The sequence below is a fragment of the Aethalodelphis obliquidens genome, unplaced genomic scaffold (assembly GCF_003676395.1).
Source record: "Aethalodelphis obliquidens isolate GAN/ISIS:26980383/991018 unplaced genomic scaffold, ASM367639v1 scaffold9, whole genome shotgun sequence".
Lineage (NCBI taxonomy): Eukaryota > Metazoa > Chordata > Mammalia > Artiodactyla > Delphinidae > Aethalodelphis > Aethalodelphis obliquidens.
This window is the reverse complement of record NW_020837953.1, coordinates 2,152,505-2,176,837: the sequence shown is the minus strand read 5'-3', so window position 1 is coordinate 2,176,837 and position 24,333 is coordinate 2,152,505. Positions and strand designations below refer to the sequence as shown.

Genomic DNA, 24,333 nt, shown 5'->3' with positions numbered 1-24,333 from the left:
ACATATATATATACACACACATATATATACACATATATATACATATACATATATATATATATGGCTGATTCACTTTGCTGTACAGCTGATTCACTTTGCTGTACAGCAGAAACTAATACAACATTGTAAAGCAACTATACTCCAATAAAAACTAATTAAAAAAAATTTGTGGAGCCCAGTACAAAATGAAAAAAAAAAAAAAGACATATGAGCTGTAAGCTGCACACTTCACCTGTATTACTCAGATCACACAGGTAGAGGGCATTTTCTAGCTTCCTGAGCCTGTCGATCCATGTCTCACATTCTTCAGACGTGTTTTTCATCACTGGACTGACAAAAGGCTGTGAGACTGGCCTGATCTTCAAAGTGCTCAGGAGATCTTTGGGGGCTGAAGTCTCAGCAGGAGGGTTTTCTGGCTGCAAATCCTTTTCTGGAGTTTTCTACCAAAACAACACAAACATTTCACTGGCAACATATTCATAACCCAGAGCTCCCCCAGTATCTTGGCCAAGATGAGGCTACACAACTAGCAAGATTTATTGTAGGTCTGGCTTTGTAAAGAACTACTATGTTGAATACTCTCTTTTTTCTTTAAGAGAAGGATAAAATTGTGACTTTTATTCAGTTTGCATTTCTGATTTACACAAACAGAGGTTTTTGTAACTGACTGAGACTTTCATGATGTTCATGTGTTAGCTTTGGCTTGTGGGCTCACTATAATGAAGTATAAGGCACTAGTTCTGTCTGTCCTATTCATTTAACAAAGGAAGCTGAAGTCCAGAGTGGGGAAGTGACTTACTAAGATCATATAGTGAATGGTAGACACAAAACTAGATCAAGGGTATAGAGGTTATACCTAGCTCATCTTTGTATCCTAACCCCATGTCCAGTACAAAATAGAGATCTTTTTAGAATAAATAGACACATGAGTGTCAGTAGAGCCATGTAAGACATTCTGTCACCTGTCATGTAGAGAGAGTGAGCATCTATTGTTTGATCTGCCCAACCCCAGTTTTCCAGGAATTGCCCCTCCTTTCAATCCATATGGCTATAGAGAGAACCGTCATGTGTCTAAGCACATAGTGCAGGACTGGGCATCTAATGCAAAATGTTCAGTAAACACATTTTCCAGTGATTTTGGAACCATTTGTGACAGTTAAAGCCAGAGAAAGGAAAACAGAGATCATTCTGGATGAGAGGTAAGAAGAGAGAGACAGAGAGGATATGAAACTGACAGCAGAGAAGAGAGAAGATATAAGAGGTCATGATGATGTTCAAGGTTCAAGTCTTTGATTTTATTGTTATGTTTCTATCCTTGGGGAGATATATGTATACATACATACATATAAATAAATAAATAAATAAATAAATAAAATATATATAAATATATATATTATGCTCCTTCCTTATCCTTCTAATAAACTAAGTTGGTAGAGTTGGTTATATTAAGTGTAATTCAAATATTCTTAACTAATTTTTCATAGAATTAGGCTTTCCAATTTGTATACCATCTGTGCTTCTCCCAAATTTCAAATACCTGAATTTCTCCAATTTTGTACCTTGTCTCAAACCTCTCACATATAAGCTGTGGAGATCCCCTTGCTCTAAAGAATAGTAATTTAAATAAGAGGCCAAGTTAACAAACATGGATTCAGCTGCTACTGGGGAATGTGAAGAATTGTCTTGTTTAAAATAATATCATGCTATACAAAACTGTACCCATACGGATGACTAGTGACCAGTACATTTTGAGAGATTAATATATAAGAATTCTACTTTGATAAAGTCTATTTTGGGAGAAGCTGAAAGTTTTTATATAGTAAATAGAATAGTGATTCTCATACTTTTTAGAGCTTTGGACCACTTTAGAAATCCAATGAAAACTTTAGATAATCTACCCAGATGGATGCACATTTGCATACAGTTTGGTGGATGATTTTAGAAAATTCAAAGAGGTCCTTAAAGCTGAGAAACTGACTTTAAATAATTATATATTTCTTCAGATAATTAACACTCTCTTTGACCACTAAAGACAGGGAATGGGGGAATTTGTATGGGCCTGAATTAAGCTAAACCTAGGAAGTAAGTATGTAAGTAGATAACTAACTAACTAACTAACACACCCTATACTGTTTTGGTCCCACTGTGTCAGGATGAAGTCCAAATTCCTTGCTTGGCTCATAAGACCATTCAAGTTCTTGTTCTTCCTTCTCTTCTTTCAATATATACATCGTTTTCTCCAGCCACATAAAACCAGAAAAAAAAATACAGCTGTTTGATGCCCTTATGCCTTATATACGCTGTTTCCTCTGTTGTAAAACTCCTTCTTGCTATCTATGCCTTGATGCGTTAGGTTCCTACTCATCCTCCAAGGCCCAACTCATATTTCACTTCTTGGGGGAAGCCTTCCCTGATAGCCCCAGCCTAGGTGAGGGGCAATTCTTTGTAGCCCCTTTATCCATCATAGCACTTATTATGGGATAGTGTAATTGTCTGTTAGAGTATCTCTCCCATCCGCTAAAGATCTTGAGCCTGGGCCTGTGAGATATTCATTTATGTATCTTCAAGTTCTGGTTAGTGACTGTCACATAGTTGGTTCTCAAGATATGTTAACGGGATGAATAAGTGAATGAATAAATGAGTGATTTTCCTGGAACAATAGGAAAGTTGCTTTACCAAACTTCTGCTTCAAGTCGCCTTTCTAAAAAGTGGGACAACGAATGCTGCTTATACAGGAATATGAGAAGAATCGATTATTGCAGAGAGGCAGTAAAATCGTCAAACAAGAGGCAAAATAAAAGAGCAAAGTATATATTTTTTATAATCTTATTCACAGCAGACTTAACACTCAAGGAGAAAAGCATTTGCTGTTGTTTCTTGCATGGAAAGAGGCTTGCCAAAATGGATACTATTTTCTAAAATATTTCGAAGTGTGAAGTGCATGAAGAGGCCTCCCGTCATCTGAAGATGAATTATGTTCTAATCCGGGCATTTAAAAACAACAACAACAGAGAAACTCAGGCAGTTTTTCAATTCTGTCTGCATCTTCTCCTGGTTAAGTGCTGGGAATATTAAAATGAATTTTAAATGCTTGCCAGATTTTTTTTTTAAAATCAAAGAGCCCATTATATTTTAAAATGGGATGTCTGGGGAAAAGGTCACCCTAAATTTCTGGAAGCTGGACTTAAGATGTTAAAATAGGTCTCACAACCATCCTTTTGGCAGTTGGTGGACTGGTCACAGGCTCTGGAAGGACACCTGTCCACATGCTACAAGTTCAACTTTCAGGGGCCAATGGCAAGCCCATCACTGAGTGGTGATAAGTGGTTTCTGCATGCATACCAGCTAGGAGAGAAACCAGCCACACTTGAGGAGTTTGTCTGTATTCCTTCTCTGCTGGAGTAGACTCTTGAAGTCAAAGATAGTCTGATAGTCAAGGCACTGGGTGGAAATCAAAAATTCAGAAGGGAGGGCCTCACCCAGCATCAGTGAATAGAAGCGAAGGATTGGTGAAGCCCTTCGCCGAGGTCTGTATACCCAGCTGCATACCATATGTTCAGTTTTTCCTTGAGATATCTCATTAACTTCAGGATGCACTGGAGTAGCAGAGGTTTCCTTTCCTTTCTTTCCTGGATGAGAAAGAAAAAAATGGTTTTAGTTTGGTCTCTTCATTTTAACACATACACATATACAGCCAGGCAAAGAAAATGTGGAGGCTCTGCTATACGATTGGCATTGTAAATGGTGATGGGGATACACTGGTGGATAAGAAAGATCTAGTTCCTGCCCTGGTGAAGCTCACAAAGGGGAGGTAAATGCTAAATAATCACTCAAGACCATTATTTAATTACAAACGACCATAAACACAACACAGGAATATGTGAAAATAAATTCCTTTTGGGCTAGGGATAGGAGTGGTGAAGGATCAGAGAAGGCTTCTTGGAGGAAGTGACACTTCAAGTGGGGACCTGAAGGATGGATAGGAGTTTCCAGGCAAAGGTGATTGTGGGCATGTGCATAGAGCAGAGAGTTCCAGATAAGCAGAGACATCAGCCTGTAGAACTGTCCTGAATCAGGAGGGCTTTTACAGTTTGGGAAGTGGCATGGGACCTCTTCCTGTGGTCCTGCCTCTTAGAGAAGCAGGCACTTCTGCCTCCCTTACCACCCAAGTTTGTACTTGAAGGATCGTGTAAAACCTTTGTCTTCTCCCTTCCTTGTTCCTTTCAATGGTCAGAAGTCCTATATGGGAAGAGGTTTGAATGGCATCCCTAACCCAGGAGATTTTACTGTCCAGGTGCTAGCTGCTCAGGCTGCTGCCTTCATGAATAGAAGAAATTTCCTTAGGATGGAGGAAAGAGACATAAAGACCTTCAGTTTAAATCCTCTAAGGCTTATTGTGGGCATCATTCATTCATCACTCAGCACCTGTCATCAGACTTGGCAACATTCATTTACTGTATAAATCAGTATGACAACGACACAGCATAGACTTCTGGGAGCTTCAGCTTCAATATTTAATGTGTAATTCAAATATGCCATTAACAAATACATATTGTTTCTGAGTTGGGTGTTGCTGTTTTCAATAAAATGGTTCAATCAATGAATTTTAAACAAAAGGTAGAGGGTGACAGTATAACACAGTGGTGGAGAATAGAGGCTCTGAAGTCAGATGCCTTGGGTTTGAGTCTTGGCTCCTTTCTCTATTAGCTGCATGACCTAGGGCAAGGGACTTGTCCTCTTTGTGTCTCAGTTTCCCTTTCTGTAAAATGGGGATAATGCCACCTATAGGTTATTGTGAGGATTAAATGAACTAGAAAATGTAAAGCAAATACTTGGAGCATAGCAAGCACTCAATAAATGTTAACTAATAGTGTTATCTGTGTAAGGATGTTTATATAAATAAATTCACATATTGGATTAAAAAGCCTTTTGTTAGACTTTTAACGTTGCACCTACAACTCATTATGAATCTTCTCCCACAATTTCTTGATGGAGAAGGCAATGTGATTTCATAATCTTCTCTGAAGTCCCAGCACCCAGCACTAGAATAAACACCTATTGCATGTTGGTTGACTAAATGGATGATCATGTGCCCTAATCTGAGGTTTGGAAAATACAGTCACTGAATATATAGTTCTGTGTCTCCCATTCCTTTTCAGGCCCTATGGGAGGAAGGATTTCTCTCTTTATCCTTCTATACCTAACCCAGATGCTATAGATGAACTTTGGTGTCAGATCTGATGCTATAATCTGGCTGCTTCCCTTTACCAGCTGCAAGCTTTCAGATCCTAATTTTGTCAGTTGTGAAAAGGGAATGATAATAGCTTTCTGCAATAATATTGTGGAGATTAAAAAAATTACCTAATAAAATGCTTAACATAGGGAAGATGCCCAATACAAGGTAGTATTATTTGTTATTGTGTTATTTTATGTGATCTTAAGCAATCTAGTTTCTCCAGAAAAGAGGACTTTACATTAATTATGATGTGCCAGGCATTTTTGTGGGCACTGTTCACATGCATTATCCCTTTTAGTATAAGATCTAGAACCTAGAGTTTGTCCTGGCCCAGTTTCTCTACTGTCTGCACTTCTAAAAGTTCTATTAGAAGAAGATGCATGTTCATCTCCCTGGTCTCTTTTAAGCTTCCCTTTCTCCCTCCTAATGCCTATAAGCATATTTTAAAAGGTAATGGTTTGCACATGTGAAAATTGAGAAACCTGAGGCAGAGGTGATTTTTTTTCTTTCTAACACAGCAGGAAGGATAAATAATAACCATCTGTCTAGACTGCCAGTTGAAGATTTGTGCTGGAGGAAATAGGTCAAGCTGGCTTCTAGAGATTTCCAGGTATTGGAAGGACCAGGTTTCACAGGGCTTCCAGTGGATTCTGAGTTACACAGCCAGCCATCTCTCCCCCACCCCAACTAATGACTTGAAATCAACAGTCTTCAGCACTGGCTGCTAAAATGCTCCCACCTGGGGAGCTTTAAAAATTACCAATGCCTAGGTGTCACACAGACCAATTTATCAGAATCTCTAGGGGTGAGAACCCTTTGGGAATTCTAAAAAATTCCCAGGTTATACTAAAGTAAAGCCATAATAGATAACAACTGACTTAAAAGAATGAAATAATGCCATTTGCAGCAACATGGATGGACCCAGAGATTATCATACTAAGTGAAGTAAGTCAGGTAGAGAAAGACAAATATAATACGATATCATTTATATGTGGAATCTAAAAAAATGATACAAATGAATTTCTTTATAAAACAGAAATAGACTCACAGACATAGAAAACAAACTTATGGTTACCAAAGGGGAAAGGGGCAATGGGAAAGGGAGGAATAAATTGGTAATTTGGGATTAACAGATATACACTACTATAAATAAAATAGATAAACAAGGATCTACTGTATAGCACAGGGAACTATATTCAATGTCTTGTAACAACCTATAGTGTAAAGGAATCTGAAAAACATTATATATATATATGAATAACTGAATCACTTTGCTGTATACCTGAAACATTGTAAATCAACTATACTTTCTAAGAAAGAAAGAAAGAAAGAAAGATAGAATATGGCCTCATTGGACCTACTGGATGAAGCTTTTGTGAGAAGAAAACATATATATCTTGAATATCTATATATGTCAGACATTTCCCACATGTTTTCTTACTTAATCTGAAGAATAACTCTGTGAGGTAGAAATATCTCCATTTGACAGGTGAGGAGACTGAGCAATGAAAGTTTCAGTTATCTGCTTGAGATGACAGAGGTAGGGTTAGGTTGGGATTCTAACCCATTCACTCACTCAATAAACACTTGTTAAATGCTTATTATGATACAACAATGAACAAGGCAGAATCTTCTCATGGAGTGTACATTCCAGTGGTGAGGGCAAACAAGTAGGTATGAAAAATAACGTCAAGTAGTGATAAGTGCTAGAAACACAACTAAAGCCAATGATGGGGGTAGAAAGTAATTGCAGTTGCTATTTTAGATAGAGAATTCACCAAAGGCCTCTATGAAGTGACATTTAAATAGAGTCCTGAGTGGAGAAACAAGGGAGAAAGCCATGCAAATGTCTGGGGAAAGATCATTCCAGGAAGAAGCTATCACAAGGGCAAAGGCCTCAAGGAAGGGAGTATTTGGTGCATTCAAGCAATAACTGAGAGAAGAGCCTAGCTGACACAAGATGAAAAGAGAAGAGAAGTGGGTTAGATATTTGCAGAACTAAAGGGCCTTATGGGCCATGCACGTGACCCTTCATTATGCCCTTCTAGTGATATCTTGCTGGCCACCCCTCCCTCATCCCAGTGCTGTGGTTTGGTGGGAATAATCCTTAGTTCCAACTCCAATCTTGGTTTCTGATTTGTTGAAGACTATTTTGGTATCCCAATCACAGTCTTGGTTCAAAGACGGACATGAAACTCAGTCTGAGTCTCTGAGATGAGAGGAGATATCTGTTACAGTTTCTTAGCTAGTAAAGTTCTCTCCTTCTTGGCAGGACCTCCCAAAAGAGAGTGCTGTGAATATATGATGAACATAGCTGCCAGAGCTATTTTGCTATTACAGAAGTGCCCAGAGCAGTTGGGACACCAACATTTAGAGGCTGAAGACGATGCCAACACCAGGTAAAGCAAGCAGAGAGCCAGAAAGGAGCAGATCCTTGATCTGACATTTGAATGGCTAGATCAAACCATGTCTATAGCTCTTGCTGCTGCAAGACTTTTAAGTTACATAAACGAAATCTCATTATTGTCTAAACAAACTGAGTTGGCTTTTCTGTCCCTTCAGTATAAGTAGTTCTAACTAGGAATTACTATGGATTTTTTTTCCTTAATAAAAGGGAGGTTAAGCTCTTAGCCATTTTTCTGTGCTATCTTGAGTGATGGGCCATCAGAAAATGTTTGAGGGGATCAATGAACCTCTGAGGCTACCATCATTCCCTCCTAATTTTCCCCCATCAGTAGTCATGCTATAGCCCTGCTTGATGCTTCCTGCTCTCCTTCTTTCTTTCCCTCACTTCACAGGCTCCACTGTGAAGAGATTCAAAGTTGGGGTCATATTTCATTTTTGTAAAATACTACTTTAGATCTTAGAACAAACCATGTTTGGAGGAGTCTAAGCTCTTTTGTGTTTGTCTTCGTGGGAGTTTGTATCATTTCTTGGATCTGTGGCTTGAGATATTTTTATCACTTTTGGAAGGTTTTCAGTCATAATTTCTTCAGATATTGCTTCATCTATACTCTCTTCCTCCTCTCCTTCTGCAACATAATTACACATATGTTAGATAGTGTCACCATTTACTATATGTCTCTTATACATTCTTTTTTGTATATCCCATCATCTTTTCTCATTTATGCTTCAATCTGGATATTTCCTATTGAATGATATTCCAGTTCACTAATTCTCTCTTCAGCTATCTTCTATTAAACCCATCTGTTGAGTTTTTAAATTTAATTTTTGTACTTTTTAGTTCTAGATATTCCATTTGATTCCTTTTATAGATTCAAATTAATGGCTGAAAATTCTTCATCTTATTCATTTCCTTAAACATATTAATTACAGTTATTTGAAAATCCATGTCCTGTTTTGTATCATTCATGACCATTTCTAACTGAACATTTTGTATGGATAATTCAAGAGATTTTATGAGATGTTAATGTCTTCCACAGAGGGTTTTTTTCTTCTTTCTGTTGGTTGTTCAATTTGAATTTCAAACAATACCTTTCAAAGAAATATTGTTTTGTATTTTTAAAAGTTTTTATTGGAGTATAGTTGATTTTAAATGTTGTGTTAGTTTCAGGTGTACAGCAAAGTGAATCAGTTATACATATAGATATATCCACTCTTTTTTTTAAGATTCTTTTCCCATATAGGCCACTGTAGAGTATTGAGTAGACTTCCCTATACTATACAGCAGGTTCTTATTAGTTATCTATTTTATATATAGTAGTATGTATATGTCAATCCCAATCTCCCAATTTATCCTTCACCTCACTTATCCCCTGATGACTATAAGTTTGTTTTCTTTCTTTCTTTCTTTCTTTCTTTCGCTGCCTTGGGTCTTCGTTGCTGCACATGGGCTTTCTCTAGTTGGGGTGAGCAGGGGCTACTCTTCATTGTGGTGTGTGAGTTTGTCATTGTGATGGCTTCTCTTGTTGTGGAGCACAGGGCTCTAGGTGCACAGGCTTCAGTACTTGCAGCACATGGGCTCAGTAGTTGTGGCATGTGGGCTCTAGGGCATGCAGGCTTCAGTAGTTGTGATGCACAGGCTCAGTAGTTGTGGCTCACAGGCTCTAGAGCACAAGCTCAGTAGTTGAGGCACATGGGCTTAGTTGCTCTGCAGCATGTGGGATCTTCCTGGACCAGGGATTGAACCCGTGTTTCCTCCATTGGCAGGCGGATTCTTAACCACTGTGCCACTAGGGAAGTCCCCATAAGTTTGTTTTCCACATTTATGACTCTACTTCTGTTTTGTAAATAAATTCATTTGTACCCCTTTTTTAGATCCTACATATAAGCAGTATCATATGATATTTGTCCTTCTATGTTTGACTTACTTCACTCAGTATGACAATCTCTAGGTCCATGCATGTTGCTGCAAATGGCATTATTTTGCTCTTTTTTATGGCTGAGTAATATTTCATTGTGTATATGTGCCAAATCTTCTTTATCCATTCCTCTGTTGATAGACATTTAGGTTGCTTCCATGTCCTGGCTATTGTAAATAGTGTTGCAATGAACATTGGGGTGCATGTATCTTTTTAAAAATATATTTATTTATTTATTTTTGGCTGCATTTGTCTTCATTGCTGCATGCAGGCTTGCTCTAGTTGCAGTGAGAGGGGGCTACTCTTTGTTGCGGTGTGTGGGTTTCTCATTGTGGTGTCTTCTCTTGTCATGGAGCATGGGCTCTAGGTGTACGGGCTTCAATAGTTGTGGCACGTGGGCTCAGTAGTTGTGGCTCATGGGCTTAGTTGCTCCGTGAAATGTGGGATCTTCCTGGACCAGGGCTCGAACCTGTGTCCCCTGCACTGGCAGGCAGATTCTTAACCACTGTGCACCAGGGAACTCCCACATGTATCCTTTTGAATTATGGTTTTCTGGGGGTATATCCAGTAGTGGGATTGCTGGGCCATATGTTAATTCTCTTTTTAGTTTTTTAAGGAACCTCCATACTGTTCTCCATAGTGGCTGCATCAATTTACATTCCCACCAACACTGTAAGAGCATTCCCTTTTCTCCACACCCTCTCCAGCATTTATTTTTTGTAGATGTTTTGATGATGGCCATTCTGACTGGTGTGAGATGATACCTCACTGTAATTTTGATTTGCATTTCTCTAATAATTAGTGACGTTGAGCATCTTTTCATGTGCTTTTTGGTCAACCATACATCTTCTTTGGAGAAATGTCAATATAGATGTTCTGCTCATTTTTTGATTGTTATTTGATTTATTTATTCTGATATTGAGCTGCATGAGCTGTTTGTATATTTTGGACATGGATCCCTTGTTGGTTGCTTTGTTTGAAAATTATTTTCTCCCATTCTGAGGGTTGTCTTTTCATGCTGTTTATGGTTTCCTTGCTGTGCAAAAGCTTTTAAGTTTACTTAGATTCTATTTGTTTATTTTTGTTTTTATTTTCATGACTCTAGGAGATGGGTCAAAAAACATCTGTGATTTATGTCAAAGAGTGTTCTGCCTTTGTTTTCCTCTAAAAGTTTTATACTGTCTGGCCTTATATTTAGGTCTTTAATTAATTTTGAGTTTATTTTATTTATTTACTTTAACATCTTTATTGGAGTATAATTGCTTTAGAATGGTGTGTTAGTTTCTGCTTTATAACAAAGTGAATCTGCTATACATATACACATATCCCCATATCTCCTCCCTCTTGCATCTCCCTCCCACCCTCCCTATCCCACCCCTCCAGGTGGTCACAAAGCACTGAGCCAATCTCCCTGTGCTATGCAGCTGCTTCCCACCAGCTATCTATTTTACATTTGGTAGTGTATATATGTCCATGCCACTCTCTCACTTTGTCCCAGCTTACCCTTCCCCCTCCCCGTGTCCTCAAGTCCATTCTCTAGTAGGTCTGTGTCTTTATTCCTGTCTAACCCCTAGGTCCTTCATGACATTTTTCCCCCCTAAATTCCATATATATGTGTTAGCATATGGTATTTGTCTTTCTCTTTCTGACTTACTTCACTCTGTATGACAGACTCTATGTCCATCCATCTTGTTACAAATAGCTCAATTTCATTTCTTTTTATGGCTGAGTAATATTCCATTGTATATATGTGCCATATCTTCTTTATCCATTCACCTGTCAATGGACACTTAAGTTGCTTCCATGTCCTGGCTATTGTAAATAGACCTGCAATGAACATTGTGATACATGACTCTTTTTGAAACATGGTTTTCTCAGGGTATATGCCCAGTAGTGGGATTGCTGGGTCATATGGTAGTTCTATTTTTAGTTTCTTAAGGAACCTCCTTACAGTTCTCCATAGTGGCTGTGTCAATTTACATTCCCAACAACAATGCAAGAGGGTTCCCTTTTCTCCACACCCTCTCCAGCATTTAATTTTTGTACATTTTTTGATGCTGTCCATTCTGAGTGGTGTGAGATGATATCTCATTGTAGTTTTGATTTGCATTTCTCTAATGATTAGTGATGTTGAGCATCCTATCATGTGTTTGTTGGCAATCTGTATATCTTCTTTGGAGAAATGTCTATTTAGGTATTCTGCCCATTTTTGGATTGGGTTGTTTGTTTATTTGATATTGAGCTGCATGAGCTGCTTGTAAATTTTGGAGATTAATCCTTTGTTAGTTGCTTCATTTGCAAATATATTCTCACATTCTGAGGGTTGTCTTTGGTCTTGTTTAGGGTTTCCTTTGCTGAGCAAAAGCTTTGAAGTTTCGTTAGGTCCCATTTTTTAATTTTTGTTTTTATTTCCATTTCTCTAGGAGGTGGGTCAAAAAGGATCTTGCCATGATTTAGGTCATCATAGAGTGTTCTGCCTATGTTTTCCTCTAAGAGTTTGATAGTGTCTGGCCTTACATTTACGTCTTTAATCCATTTTGAGTTTATTTTTGTGTATGGTGTTAGGGAGTGTTGTAATTGCATTCTTATACATGTAGCTGTCCAGTTTTCCCAGCACCCCTTATTGAAGAGGCTGTCTTTTCTCCACTGTATATTCTTGCCCCCTTTATCAAAGATAAGGTGACCATATGTACATGGGTTTATGACTGGGCTTTCTATCCTGTTCCATTGACCTATATTTCTGTTTGTGTGCCAGTACCATACTGTCTTGATTACTTTAGCTTTGTAGTATAGTCTGAAGTCAGGGAGCCTGATTCCTCCTGCTCCGTTTTTCGTTCTCAAATTGCTTTGGCTATTTGGGGTCTTTTAGTTTCCATACAAATTGTGAAAAATATTTTTCTAGTTCTGTGAAAAACCCCATTGGTAGTTTGATAGGGATTACACTGAATCTGTAGATTGCTTTGGGTAGTATAGTCATTTTCACAATGTTGATTCTTCCAATCCAAGAACATGGTATATCTCTCCATCTGTTTGTATCATCTTTAATTTCTTTCATCAGTGGCTTATAGTTTTCTGCATACTGGTCTTTTGTCTCCTTAGGTAGGTTTATTCCTAGGTATTTTATTCTTCTTTGTTGCAATGGTAAATGGGAGTGTTTCCTTAATTTCTCTTTGAGACTTTTCATCATTAGTGTATAGGAATGCAAGAGATTTCTGTGCATTAATTTTTTATCCTGCTACTTTACCAAATTCATTGATTAGCTCTAGTACTTTTCTGGTAGCATCCTTAGGATATTCTATGTATAGTATGATGTCATCTGCTAACAGTGACAGCTTTATTTCTTCTTCTCTGATTTTGATTCTTTTTATTTCTTTTTCTTCTCTGATTGCTGTGACTAAAACTTCCAAAACTCTGTTGAATAATAGTGGTGAGAGTGGGCAACCTTGTCTTGTTCTTAGTGGAATTGGTTACAGTTTTTCACCATTAAGGACGATGTTGGCTGTGGGTTTGTCACATATGGCCTTTAATATGTTGAGGAAAGTTCCCTCTATGCCTACTTTCTGGAGGGTTTTTATCATAAATGGGTGTTGAATTTTGCCAAAGGCTTTCCCTGCATCTACTCAGATGATCATATGGGTTTTCTCCTTCAATTTGTTAATATGGTGTATCACATTGATTGATTTGCGTATATTGAAGAATCCTTGCATTCCTGGGTTAAACCCCATTTGATCATGGTGTATGATCCTTTTAATGTGCTGTTGGATTTTGTTTGCTAGTATTTCATTGAGGATTTTTGCATTTATGTTCATCAGTGATATTGGCCTGTAGTTTTCTTTCTTTGTGACATCTTTGTCTGGTTTTGGTATCAGGGTGATGGTGGCCTTTTAGAACGAGTTTGGGAGTGTTCCTCCCTCTGCTACATTTTGGAAGAGTTTGAGAAGAATAGGTGTTAGCTCTTCTCTAAATGTTTGATAGAATTCGCCTGTGAAGCCATCTGGTCCTGCGTTTTTTTTGTTGGAAGATTTTTAATCACAGTTTCAATTTCAGTACTTGTGATTGGTGTGTTCATATTTTCTGTTTCTTCCTGGTTCAGTCTCGGAAGGTTGTGCATTTCTAAGAATTTGTCCATTTCTTCCAGGTTGTCCATTTTATTGGCATATAGTTGCTTGTAGTAATCTCTTATGATCCTTTGTATTTCTGCAGTGTCAGTTGTTACTTCTCCTTTTTCATTTCTAATTCTATTGATTTGAGTCTTCTCCCTTTATTTCTTGATGAGTCTGGCTAATGGTTTATCAATATTTTTTATCTTCTCAAAGAACCAGCTTTTAGGTTTCTTGATCTTTGCTATTGTTTCCTCCATTTCTGTTTCATTTATTTCTGATCTGATCTTTATGATTTCTTTCCTTCTGGTAACTTTGGGTTTTTTTTTTGTTCTTTCTCTAATTGATTTAGGTGTAAGGTTATGTTGTTTATTTTGTATGTTTCTTGTTTCTTAAGGTAGGATTTTATTGCTATAAACTTCCCTCTTAGAACTGCTTTTGCTGCTTCCCATAGGTTTTGGGTTATCGTGTGTTCATTGTTATTTGTTTCTAGGTAATTTTTGATTTCCTCTTTGATTTCTTTGGTGATCTCTGGGTTATTAAGTAGTGTATTGTTTAGTCTCCATGTGTTTGTACTTTTTAGAGACCTTTTCCTGTAATTGATATCTAGTCTCATAGCATTGTGGTCAGAGTAGATACTTGATACGATTTCAATTTTCTTATATTTACCACGGCTTGATTTGTGACCCAAGATATGATCTATCCTGGAGAATGTTCCATGAACACTTGAGAAGAAAGTTGTTGTTTGTGCATGGAATGTTGTTTTTTCTATGGAATGTCCTATAAATATCAATTAAGTCATTCTTGTTTAATGTATTATTTAAAGCTTGTTTTTCCTTATTTATTGTCATTTTGGACGATCTGTCCATTGGTGAAAGTGGGGTGTTAAAGTCCCCTACTATGATTGTGTTTCTGACAATTTCCCCTTTTATGGCTGTTAGTATTTGCCTTATGTATTGTGGTGCTCCTATGTTGGGTGCATAAACATTTACAATTTTATATCTTCTTCTTGGATTGATCCCTTGATCATTATTGTCTCTTGTAATAGTCTTTGTTTTAAAGTCTGTTTTGTCTGCTATGAGAATTGATACTCTAGCTTTCTTTTGATTTCCATTTGCATGGAATATGTTTTTCCATCCCCTCTCTTGAAGCCTGTTTGTGTCCCTAGGTCTGAAGTGGGTCTCTTGTAGACAGCATATATATGGGTCTTGTTATCATATCCATTCAGCCAGTCTATGTATTTTGGTTGGAGCATTTAATCCATTTATAATTAAGGTAATTATCGATATATATGTTCCTATTACCATTTTCTTAATTGTTTTGGGTTTGTTATTGTAGGTCTTTTCCTTGTCTTGTGTTACTTGCCTAGAAAAGTTCCTTTAGCATTTGTTGTAAAGCTGGTTTGGTGATGCTGAATTCTCTTAGCTTTTGCTTGTCTGTAAAGGTATTAATTTCTCCATCAAATCTGAATGGGATCCTTGCTGTGTAGGGTAATGTTGGTTGTAGGTTTTTCCCTTTCATCACTTCAAATATGTCCTGCCACTCCTTTCTGGCTTGCAGAGTTTCTGCTGAAAGATCAGCTGTTAACCTATGGGGATTCCCTTGTATGTTATTTGTTGTTTTTCCCTTGCTGCTTTTAATATTTTTTCTTTGTATTTAATTTTTGATAGTTTAATATGTATCTTGGCATGCTTCTCCTTGGATTTATCCTATATGGGATGCTCTGTTTTTCCTGGACTTGATTAACTATTTCCTTTCCCATATGAGGGAAGTTTTCAACTATAATCTCTTCAAATATTTTCTCAGTCCCTTTCTTTTTCTCTTTTCCTTCTGGGACCCCTATAATTCGAATGTTGGTGCGTTTAATGTTGTCCCAGATGTCTTTGAGACTGTCCTCAATTCTTTTCATTCTTTTTTCTTTATTCTCTTCTGAAGTAGTTATTTCCACTATTTTATCTTCCAGGTCACTTATCCGTTCTTCTGTCTCAGTTATTCTGCTATTGATCCCTTCTAGAAAATTTTTAATTTCATTTATTGTGTTGTTCATCATTGTTTGTTTGCTCTTTAGTTCTTCTAGGTCCTTGTTCAGCATCTCTTGTATTTTTTGCATACTATTTCTAAGATTTTGGATCATCTTTACTATCATTATTCTGAATTCTTTTTCAGGTAGGATTCTATTTCCTCTTCATTTATTAGGCCTGGTGGGATTTTACCTTGCTCCTTCATCTGCTGTGTGTTTCTCTGTCTTCTCCTTTTGCTTAACTTACTGTGTTTGAGGTCTCCTTTCCACAGGCTGCAGGTTTGTAGTTCCTGTTGTTTCTGGTGTCTGTCCCCAGTGGCTAAGGTTGGTTCATTGGGTTGTGTAGGTTTCCTGGTGGAGGGGACTAGTGCCTGTGTTCTGGTGGGTGAGGCTGGATCTTCTCTTTCTTGTGGGAGGCTCCACGTCTGGTGATGTGTTTCAGGGTATCTGTGACCTTATTATGATTTTAGACAGCTTCTCTGTTGTTGAGTGAGGTTGTGTTCCTGTCTTGCTAGTTGTTTGGCATAGGATGTCCTGCACTGTAGCTTATTGTTTCTTGAGTGGAGCTGGGTGCTGGTGTTGAGATGGAGATCTCTGGGAGATATTCGCCGTTTGATATTACATGGAGCTGGGAGGTCTCTAATGGACCAATGTCCTGAACTTGGCTCTCCCACCTCAGAAGCACAGCCCTGACCCTGGCCGGAGCACCAAGAGCCTGTCATCCACACAGCTCAGAGTAAAAGGGAGTAAAAAAGAAAGAAAGAAAGGAAAAGATAAAATAAAATAAAATAAAATAAAATAAAATAAAATAAAATAAAATAAAGTTTTTAAAATAAAAAATTAATTATTAAAAAAATTAAAAGTAATAAAAAAAGGAAAGAAAGAAAGAAGAGAGCAACCAAACCAAAAAACAAATCCACCAATGATAACAAGCACTAAAAACTATACTAAAGAAAAAAAGAAAAGGGAAAAAAAAAAAAACGGACAGACAGAACCCTAGGATAAATGGTAAAAGCAAAGCTATACAGATAAAATCACACAGAGAAGCATACACATGCACACTCAAAAAAAGAGAAAAAGGGGAAAAAAATATATTGTTGCTCCCAAAGTCCACCTCCTCAATTTGGGATGATTTGCTATCTATTCAGGTATTCCACAGATACAAGGTACATCAAGTTGATTGTGGAGAGTTAATCCACTGCTCCTGAGGCTGCTGGGAGACATTTCCCTTTCTCTTCTTTCTTTGCACAGCTCCCAGGGTTCAGCTTTGGATTTGGCCCCACCTCTGCATGTAGGTCATCTGAGGGTGTCTGTTCTTCGCTCAGAGAGGACAGGTTTAAAGGAGCAGCTGATTCGGGGGCTCTGGCTCACTCAGGCCGGGGGGAGGGAGGGGTATGAATGCGTGGTGAGCCTGCGGCGGCAGAGGCCGGCATGGCATTGCAACAACTTGAGGCATGCCGCGCATTCTCCCGTGGAAGTTGTCCCTGGATCATGGGACGCTGACGGTGGCAGGCTGCACAGGCTCCTGGGAGGGGAAGTGTGGATAGTGACCTGTGCTTGCACACAGGCTTCTTGGTGGCCGCAGCAACAGCCTTAGCGTCTCATGCCCATCTCTGGGGTCCGCGCTGTTAGCCGCAGCTCGCGCCCGTCTCTGGAGCTCCTTTAAGTGGCACTCTTAATCACCTCTCCTCGTGCACCAGAAAACAAAGAGGCAAGAAAAAGTGTCTTGCCTCTTCGGCAGTTCCAGACTTTTTCCCGGACTCCCTCCCGGCTAGCTGTGGCGAATTAGCCCCATTCAGGCTGTGTTCACACAGCCAACCCCAGTCCTCTCCCGGGATCCTACTGAAGCTGGAGCCTCAGCTTCCAGCTCCCACCCGTCCTGGCAGGTGAGCAGACAAGCCTCACAGTCTGGTGGCTGCTGGTCGGTACCTATCCTCTGTGCGGGAATCTCTCTGCTTTGTCCTCTGTATCCCTCTTGCTGTGCTCTGCTCCGTGGCTCAGAAGCTTCCCCCTCCGCCACCCACAGTCTTTGCCCGTGAAGGGGCTTCCTAGTGTGTGGAAACCTTTCCTCCTTCACAGCTCCCTCTCACTGGTGCAGGTCCCATCCCTATTCTTTTGTCTCTGTTTTTTTCTTTTTTCTTTTGCCCTACCCAGTTACATGGGGAGTTTCTTCCCTTTTGGGAGGTCTGAGGTCTTCTGCCAGTGTTCAGTAGGTGTTCTGTAGGGGTGGTTCCACATGTAGATGTATTTCTGATGTATTTGTGGGGAGGAATGTGATATTCACATCTTACTCTTCTGCCATTTTTTTTTTTTTTTTTTTTTTTTTCTTTTTTTCCCTTTTTAAGCTTCTTTTTTGTTTTTTTTTTTGTATAGTGTTAGGGAGTGTTCTAATTTTATTCTTTTACACGTAGCTGTCCAGTTTTCCCAGCAACACTTATTGAAGAGACTGTCTTTCCTCCATTGTATATTCTTGCCCCCTTTATCAAAGATTAGGTGACCAAAGCTGCATGGGTTTATCTCTGGGTTTTGTGTCCTGTTCCATTGATATGTATTTCTGTTTTTGTGCCAGTACCATACTGTTCTGATGACTGTAGCTTTGTAGTATAGCCTGAAGTCAGGGAGCTTGATTCCTCCAGCTCCATTTTTCTTTGTTAAGATTGCTTTGGCTATTCGAGGTTTTTCGTTCCATATAAGTTGTAAAAGTTTTTGTTCTAATTCTGTGAAAAATGCCATTGGTAATTTGATAGGGATTGCATTGAATCTGTAGATTGCTTTGGGTAGTAGAGTCATTTTCACAATGTTGATTCTTCCAATCGAGAACATGGTATATCTTTCCATCTGTTTGTGTTGTCTTTGATTTCTTTAATCAGTATCTTATCAAAACTTATCTGATAGTTTTCTGAGTACAGGCATTTTACCTCCTAAGGTAGGTTGATTCCTAGGTATTTTATTCTTTTTGTTGCAGTGGTGAATGGGATTGTTTCCTTAATTTCTCTTTCTGATCTTCTTTCGTTAGTGTATACGAATGCAAGAGATTTCTGTGTATAAATTTTGTATCCTGCAACTTTACCAAATTTTATTAATGAGCTCTAGTAGTTTTCCTGTAGCATCCTTAGGAGTTTCTATGTATAGTATCATGTCATCTACAAACAGTGACAGTTTTACTTCTTCTTTTCCAATTTGGATTCCTTTTATTTCTTTTTCTTATCTGATTGCCATGGCTAGGACTTCCAAAACTATGTTGAATAATAGTGGTGAGACTGGACATCTTTGTTTTCTTCCTGATCTTAGAGGAAATACTTTTTCAGTTTTTCACCATTGAGAATGATGTTTGCTGTGGGTTTGTCATATATGGGCTTTATTATGTTGAGGTAGGTTCCCTCTATGTCCCCTTTCTGGAGAGTTTTTATTAAAAATCAGTGTTGAATTTTGTCAAAAGCTTTTTCTGCATCCATTGAGATGATCATATGGTATTTTGTATTTTGTCTAGTCTTCTAGTTGATCTTGCCAACAGGTCCATTCTAGTCCTAAGTCTAACTTACCGATATTAAGTTTTTATGTGATAATCATACATACAGTAAAAACAAGTTCACAGGATTTTTGTGATTCCAAATGTGAAAAGTTTTATAATATGAGGCAGTATATATAAAATGAGTCATTTTAGTCAGGTTATGATAGAATCTTTGAGTGAAAATTGGAATGAGAAAATTTACAATTCTACACACTGTAAATGAGTAGTTGTCTTTATTTTCTTATAATGCCACTTCTTTCCTTTCATGACACTTACATGTGGGGCTAGAGAACATGCAAACAAAATGGCCCACTCGGTGCCTAACAGCATTTAATAATCATAGCTCCAGAAATACTGAAATGGGAAGAGATCAAAACATTAAGTTTCTCAGTAAGCAACAGGCTATCACAACAATGCAACAACAGTACCACGATGCTCCTGTTACTCTATAAAACGTAATATTGCCTAAACTTTTTGTTTGTCAGACTCATAATCACCTATGAGATTCTAGACTCTGCTAATAGCATGTCTTTTTCTATGTTTCCTCAGCCCTAAGGATGGCAGCTGCTTCCTACAGTTACTAATCTCTGGATTACCTCATGGTCATGGGTTGGATTGTGTCCCCTAACGTAGGTACCACTGAAACCTGTTAATATGACCTTGTTTGTAAACAACGTCTTCTATATGTAATCAGGTTAAGGTGATGTCATTATGGATTTGGGTGGGCCTGAAGCTGAATGAACAGTAGTGTATTTGTACAGAGAAAGAGAGAGGGATTAGATGCAGAGACAAAAAAGAGGCAGAGAGGAAAGAAGGCCATGTGAAGACAGAGACAGAGATTGCAGTTATGCAGCCATCAGGCAAGGAAGTCTTGGGGCCACCAGAAGCTGGGAGAGGCGAGGAAAGACTCTTTCCTAGAGCCTTGAGAGGTAGCATGGCCCTCCTGATATCTTGATTTCAGACTTCTAGTCTCAGAACCACGAGAAAAGATATTTCTGTTATTTTAAGCCACCCAGTTTGTGGTACTTTGTTAATGACAAATGCCCTAGGGAAATGAATACACTCACCACTCTCTTTTTGCTATTTCAGTCTTCTATCAATAATATTGGTAATAACCAATCTCTCAATCCCCTGCTATAAATTCCCTCTGTTTGAAATACCTAGTGAGGTATCTGGTTTTACCACTGGAATGTAAACTGATATACTATGCTTCCCCCCAAATTCTCAGTACCTTGTATCTTGATCTATAAGGGTAATCACCAAACAGTTGATGGATGTAGTAAATAGAGAATTGCAACAACAGATTAATATCAATGCATATTTTTTCACTTGTCATATATAACACTTGCTAATTGCTAAATATTTTGCCCAATTCGTCTTTATCATTTCACTTAATAATATGTCTTGGAAATCTTCCTGTATCAGATCAGCCATGTTATTTTACAGCTGCATAGTTTTATCAATTGGATATACTGTTATTTAATTAAATGGTGCCTGAAGGATCCTTTAATTGTTTCCATCTTGTTTTTTTCTTTTAGGTTCTTTCAGTTATCTATTTTATACATATTAGTGTATATAATCCAATCTCCCAATTCAACCTCCCCCACCCCGCTTTCCCACCTTGGTGTCCTTGTTCTTTACATCTGTGTCTCTATTTCTGCCTTGAAAACTGGTTCATCTGTACCATTTTTCTAGATTCCACATATATGCATTAATATACAGTATTTGTTTTTCTCTTCCTGACTTACTTCACTCTGTATGACAGTCTCTAGGTCCATCCACGTCTCTACATATGACCCAATTTCATTCCTTTTTATGGTTAATATTCCATTGTATACACGTACCACTTCTTCTTTATCCATTCATCTGTCGATGGACATTTAGGTTGATTCCATGACCTGGCTATTGTAAATAGTGCTGCAATGAACATTGGGGTGCATGTGCCTTTTTGAATTACATTTTTCTCTTGGTATATGCCCAGTAGTGGGATTGTTGGGTGATATGGTAATTCTATTTTTAGTTTTTTAAGGACCCCCCCCATACTGTTCTCCACACTGCTGTATCAATTTACATTCCCACCAACAGTGCAAGAGGTCTCCCTTTTCTCCACACCCTCTCCAGCATTTGTTGTTTGTAGATTTTCTGATGATGCTCATTCTAACTGGTGTGAGGTGATACCTCGTTGAGGTGATACCTTGATTTTCATTTCTCTAATAATTAATAATTTTAAATTTCATTAGGTCCCATTTGTTTATTTTTGTTTTTATTTCCATTACTCTAGGAGGTGGGTCAAAAAGGATCTTGCTGTGATTTATGTCAAAGAGTGTTCTTCCTATGTTTTCCTCTAAGAGTTTTATAGTGTCTGGTCTTACATTTAGGTCTTTAATCCATTTTGAGTTTATTTTTGTGTATAGTACTAGGGAGTGTTCTAATTTCATTCTTTTACATGTAGCTGTCCAGTTTTCCAAGCACCACTTATTGAAGAGACTGTCTTTTCTCCATTGTATATCCTTGCCTCCTTTGTCATACATTAGTTGACCATAGGTGCATGAGTTTATCTTTGGGCTTTCTATCCTGTTTCATTGATCTGTATTTCAGTTTTCACGCCAGTACCATATTGTCTTGATTACTGTAGCTTTGTACTATAGTCTGAAGTCAGGGAGTCTGATTGCTCTAGCTCCATTTTTCTTCCCCAAGATTGCTCTGGATTTTCATGGTCTTTTTTATCTCCATAGAAATTTTAAGATTCTTTTGTCCTAGTTCTATAAAAAATGCCATTGGTAATTTGATAGAGGTTGCATTGAATCTGTAGATTGCTTTGGGTAGCATAGTCATTTTCACAATATTGATTCTTTCAATCCAAGAACATGGTATATCTCTCCATCTGTTTGTGTCATCTTTGATTTCTTTCATCAGTCTCCTATAGTTTTCTGAGTACAGTTCTTTTACCTCCTTAGGTAGGTTTATTCCTAGGTATTTTATTCTTTTTATTGCAGTGGAGAATGGGATCGTTTCCTTAATTCCACTTTCTGATCTTTCATTGTTAGTGTATAGGAATACAAGAGATTTCTGTCCATTAATTTTGTATCCTGCAGCTTTACCAAATTCATTGAATAGCTCTAGTAGTCTTCTGGTGGCATCTTTACGATTTTCTATGTATAGTATCATGTCATCTGCAAACAGTGGCCATTCTACTTCTTCTTTTCCAATTTGGATTCCTTTTATTTCTTCTTCTTCTCTGATTGCCATGGCTAGGACTTCCAAAACTATGTTGAATTATAGTGGCAAGAGTGGACATCTCCGTCTTGTTCCTTATCTTAGAGGAAATGCTTTCAGTTTTTCACCATTGAGAATGATATTTGCTGTAGGTTTGTTGTATATGGCCTTTATTATGTTTAGGTAGGTTCTCTCAATGCCTACTTTCTGGACAGTTTTTATCATAAATGGTTTTGAAGTTTGTCAAAAGCTTTTTCTGCATCTATTGAGATGATCATATGCTTTTTATCCTTCAATTTGTTAATATGGTGTGTCACATTGAATGATTTGCATATATTGAATAATCCTTGCATCCCTGGGATAAATCCCACTTGATTATGGTGTATGATCCTTTTAATGTGTCGTTGGATTCTGTTTGCTAGTATTTTGTTGAGGATTTCTTTTTTTAACATCTTTATTGGAGTATAATTGCATTACAATGGTATGTTAGTTTCTGCTTTATAACAAAGTGAATCAGTTATACATATGTTCCCATATCTCTTCCCTCTTGTGTCTCCCTCCCTCCCACCCTCCTTATCCCACCCCTCTAGGTGGTCAAAAACCACCTAGCTGATCTCCCTGTGCTATGCGGCTACTTCCCACTAGTTATCTATTTTACGTTTGGTAGTGTATATATGTCCATGCCACTCTCTCATTTTGTTACAGCTTACCCTTCCCCCTCCCCATATTCTCAAGTCCATGCACTCGTAGGTCTGTGTCTTTATTCCCGTCTTACCCCTAGGTTCTTCATGACCTTTATTTTTATGTTTTTCTTAGATTCCATATATATGTGTTAGCATACGGTATTTCTTTTTCTCTTTCTGACTTCACTCTGTATGACAGACTGTAGGTCCATCCACCTCACTACAAATAACTCAATTTTGTTTCTTTTTATGACTGAGTAATATTCCATTGTATATATGTGCCACATCCTCTTTATCCATTCATCTGTTGATGGACACTTAGGTTGCTTCCATATCCTGGCTATTGTACATAGAGCTGCAATGAACATTTTGGTACATGACTCTTTTTTTTTTTTGTGGTACACGGGCCTCTCACTGTTGTGGCCTCTCCTGTTGTGGAACACAGGCTCCAGACGCGCAGGCTCAGAGGCCATGGCTCACAAGCCCAGCCGCTCCATGGGATGTGGGATCCTCCTGGACAGGGGCATGAACCCATGTCCCCTGCATCAGCAGGCAGACTCTCAACCACTGCATCACAGGGAAGCCCCAAGTACATGACTATTTTTGAATTATGGTTTTCTCAGGGTATATGTCCAGTAGTGGGATTGCTGGGTCATATGGTAGTTCTATTGGTAGTTTTTTAAGACACCTCCATACTGTTCTCCATAGTGGCTGTATCAATTTACATTCCCACCAACAGTGCAAGAGGGTTCCCTTTTCTCCACACCCTCTCCAGCATTTATTGTTTCTACATTTTTTGATGATGGCATTCTGACCGGTGTGAGATGATATCTCATTGTAGTTTTGATTTGCATTTCTCTAATGATTAATGATGTTGAGCTTTCTTTCATGTGTTTGTTGGCAATCTGTATATCTTCTTTGGAGAAATGTCTATTTAGGTCTTCTGCCCATTTTGGGATTGGGTAGTTTGTTTCTTTGGTATTGAGGTGCATGAGCTGCTTGTAAATTTTGGAGATTAATCCTTTGTCACTTGCTTCATTTGCAAATATTTTCTCCCATTCAGAGGGTTGTCTTTGGTCTTGTTTAGGGTTTCCTTTGCTGAGCAAAAGCTTTGAAGTTTCATTAGGTCCCATTTGTTGATTTTTGTTTTTTATTTCCAATTCTCTAGGAGGTGGGTCAAAAAGGAACTTGCTGTGATTTATGTCATAGAGTGTTCTACCTATGTTTTCCTCTAAGGGTTTGATA

The 24,333-nt window shown here is 38.2% G+C and overlaps 1 protein-coding gene and 1 long non-coding RNA gene across 2 annotated transcripts in view; one reads left to right on the top strand and one right to left on the bottom strand.

Annotated features, from left to right (window-relative positions):
• LOC113621502 (uncharacterized) overlaps positions 1 to 24,333 on the top strand; it is a 265,397-nt gene that overhangs the window by 51,323 nt on the left and 189,741 nt on the right. The window lies entirely within an intron of this gene.
• CUNH1orf87 (chromosome unknown C1orf87 homolog) overlaps positions 1 to 24,333 on the bottom strand; it is a 113,896-nt gene that overhangs the window by 7,971 nt on the left and 81,592 nt on the right. The window contains 2 exon segments of the mRNA XM_027108354.1: positions 233 to 440; positions 3,550 to 3,629. Coding sequence (XP_026964155.1) covers positions 233 to 440; positions 3,550 to 3,629 — 288 coding nt within the window.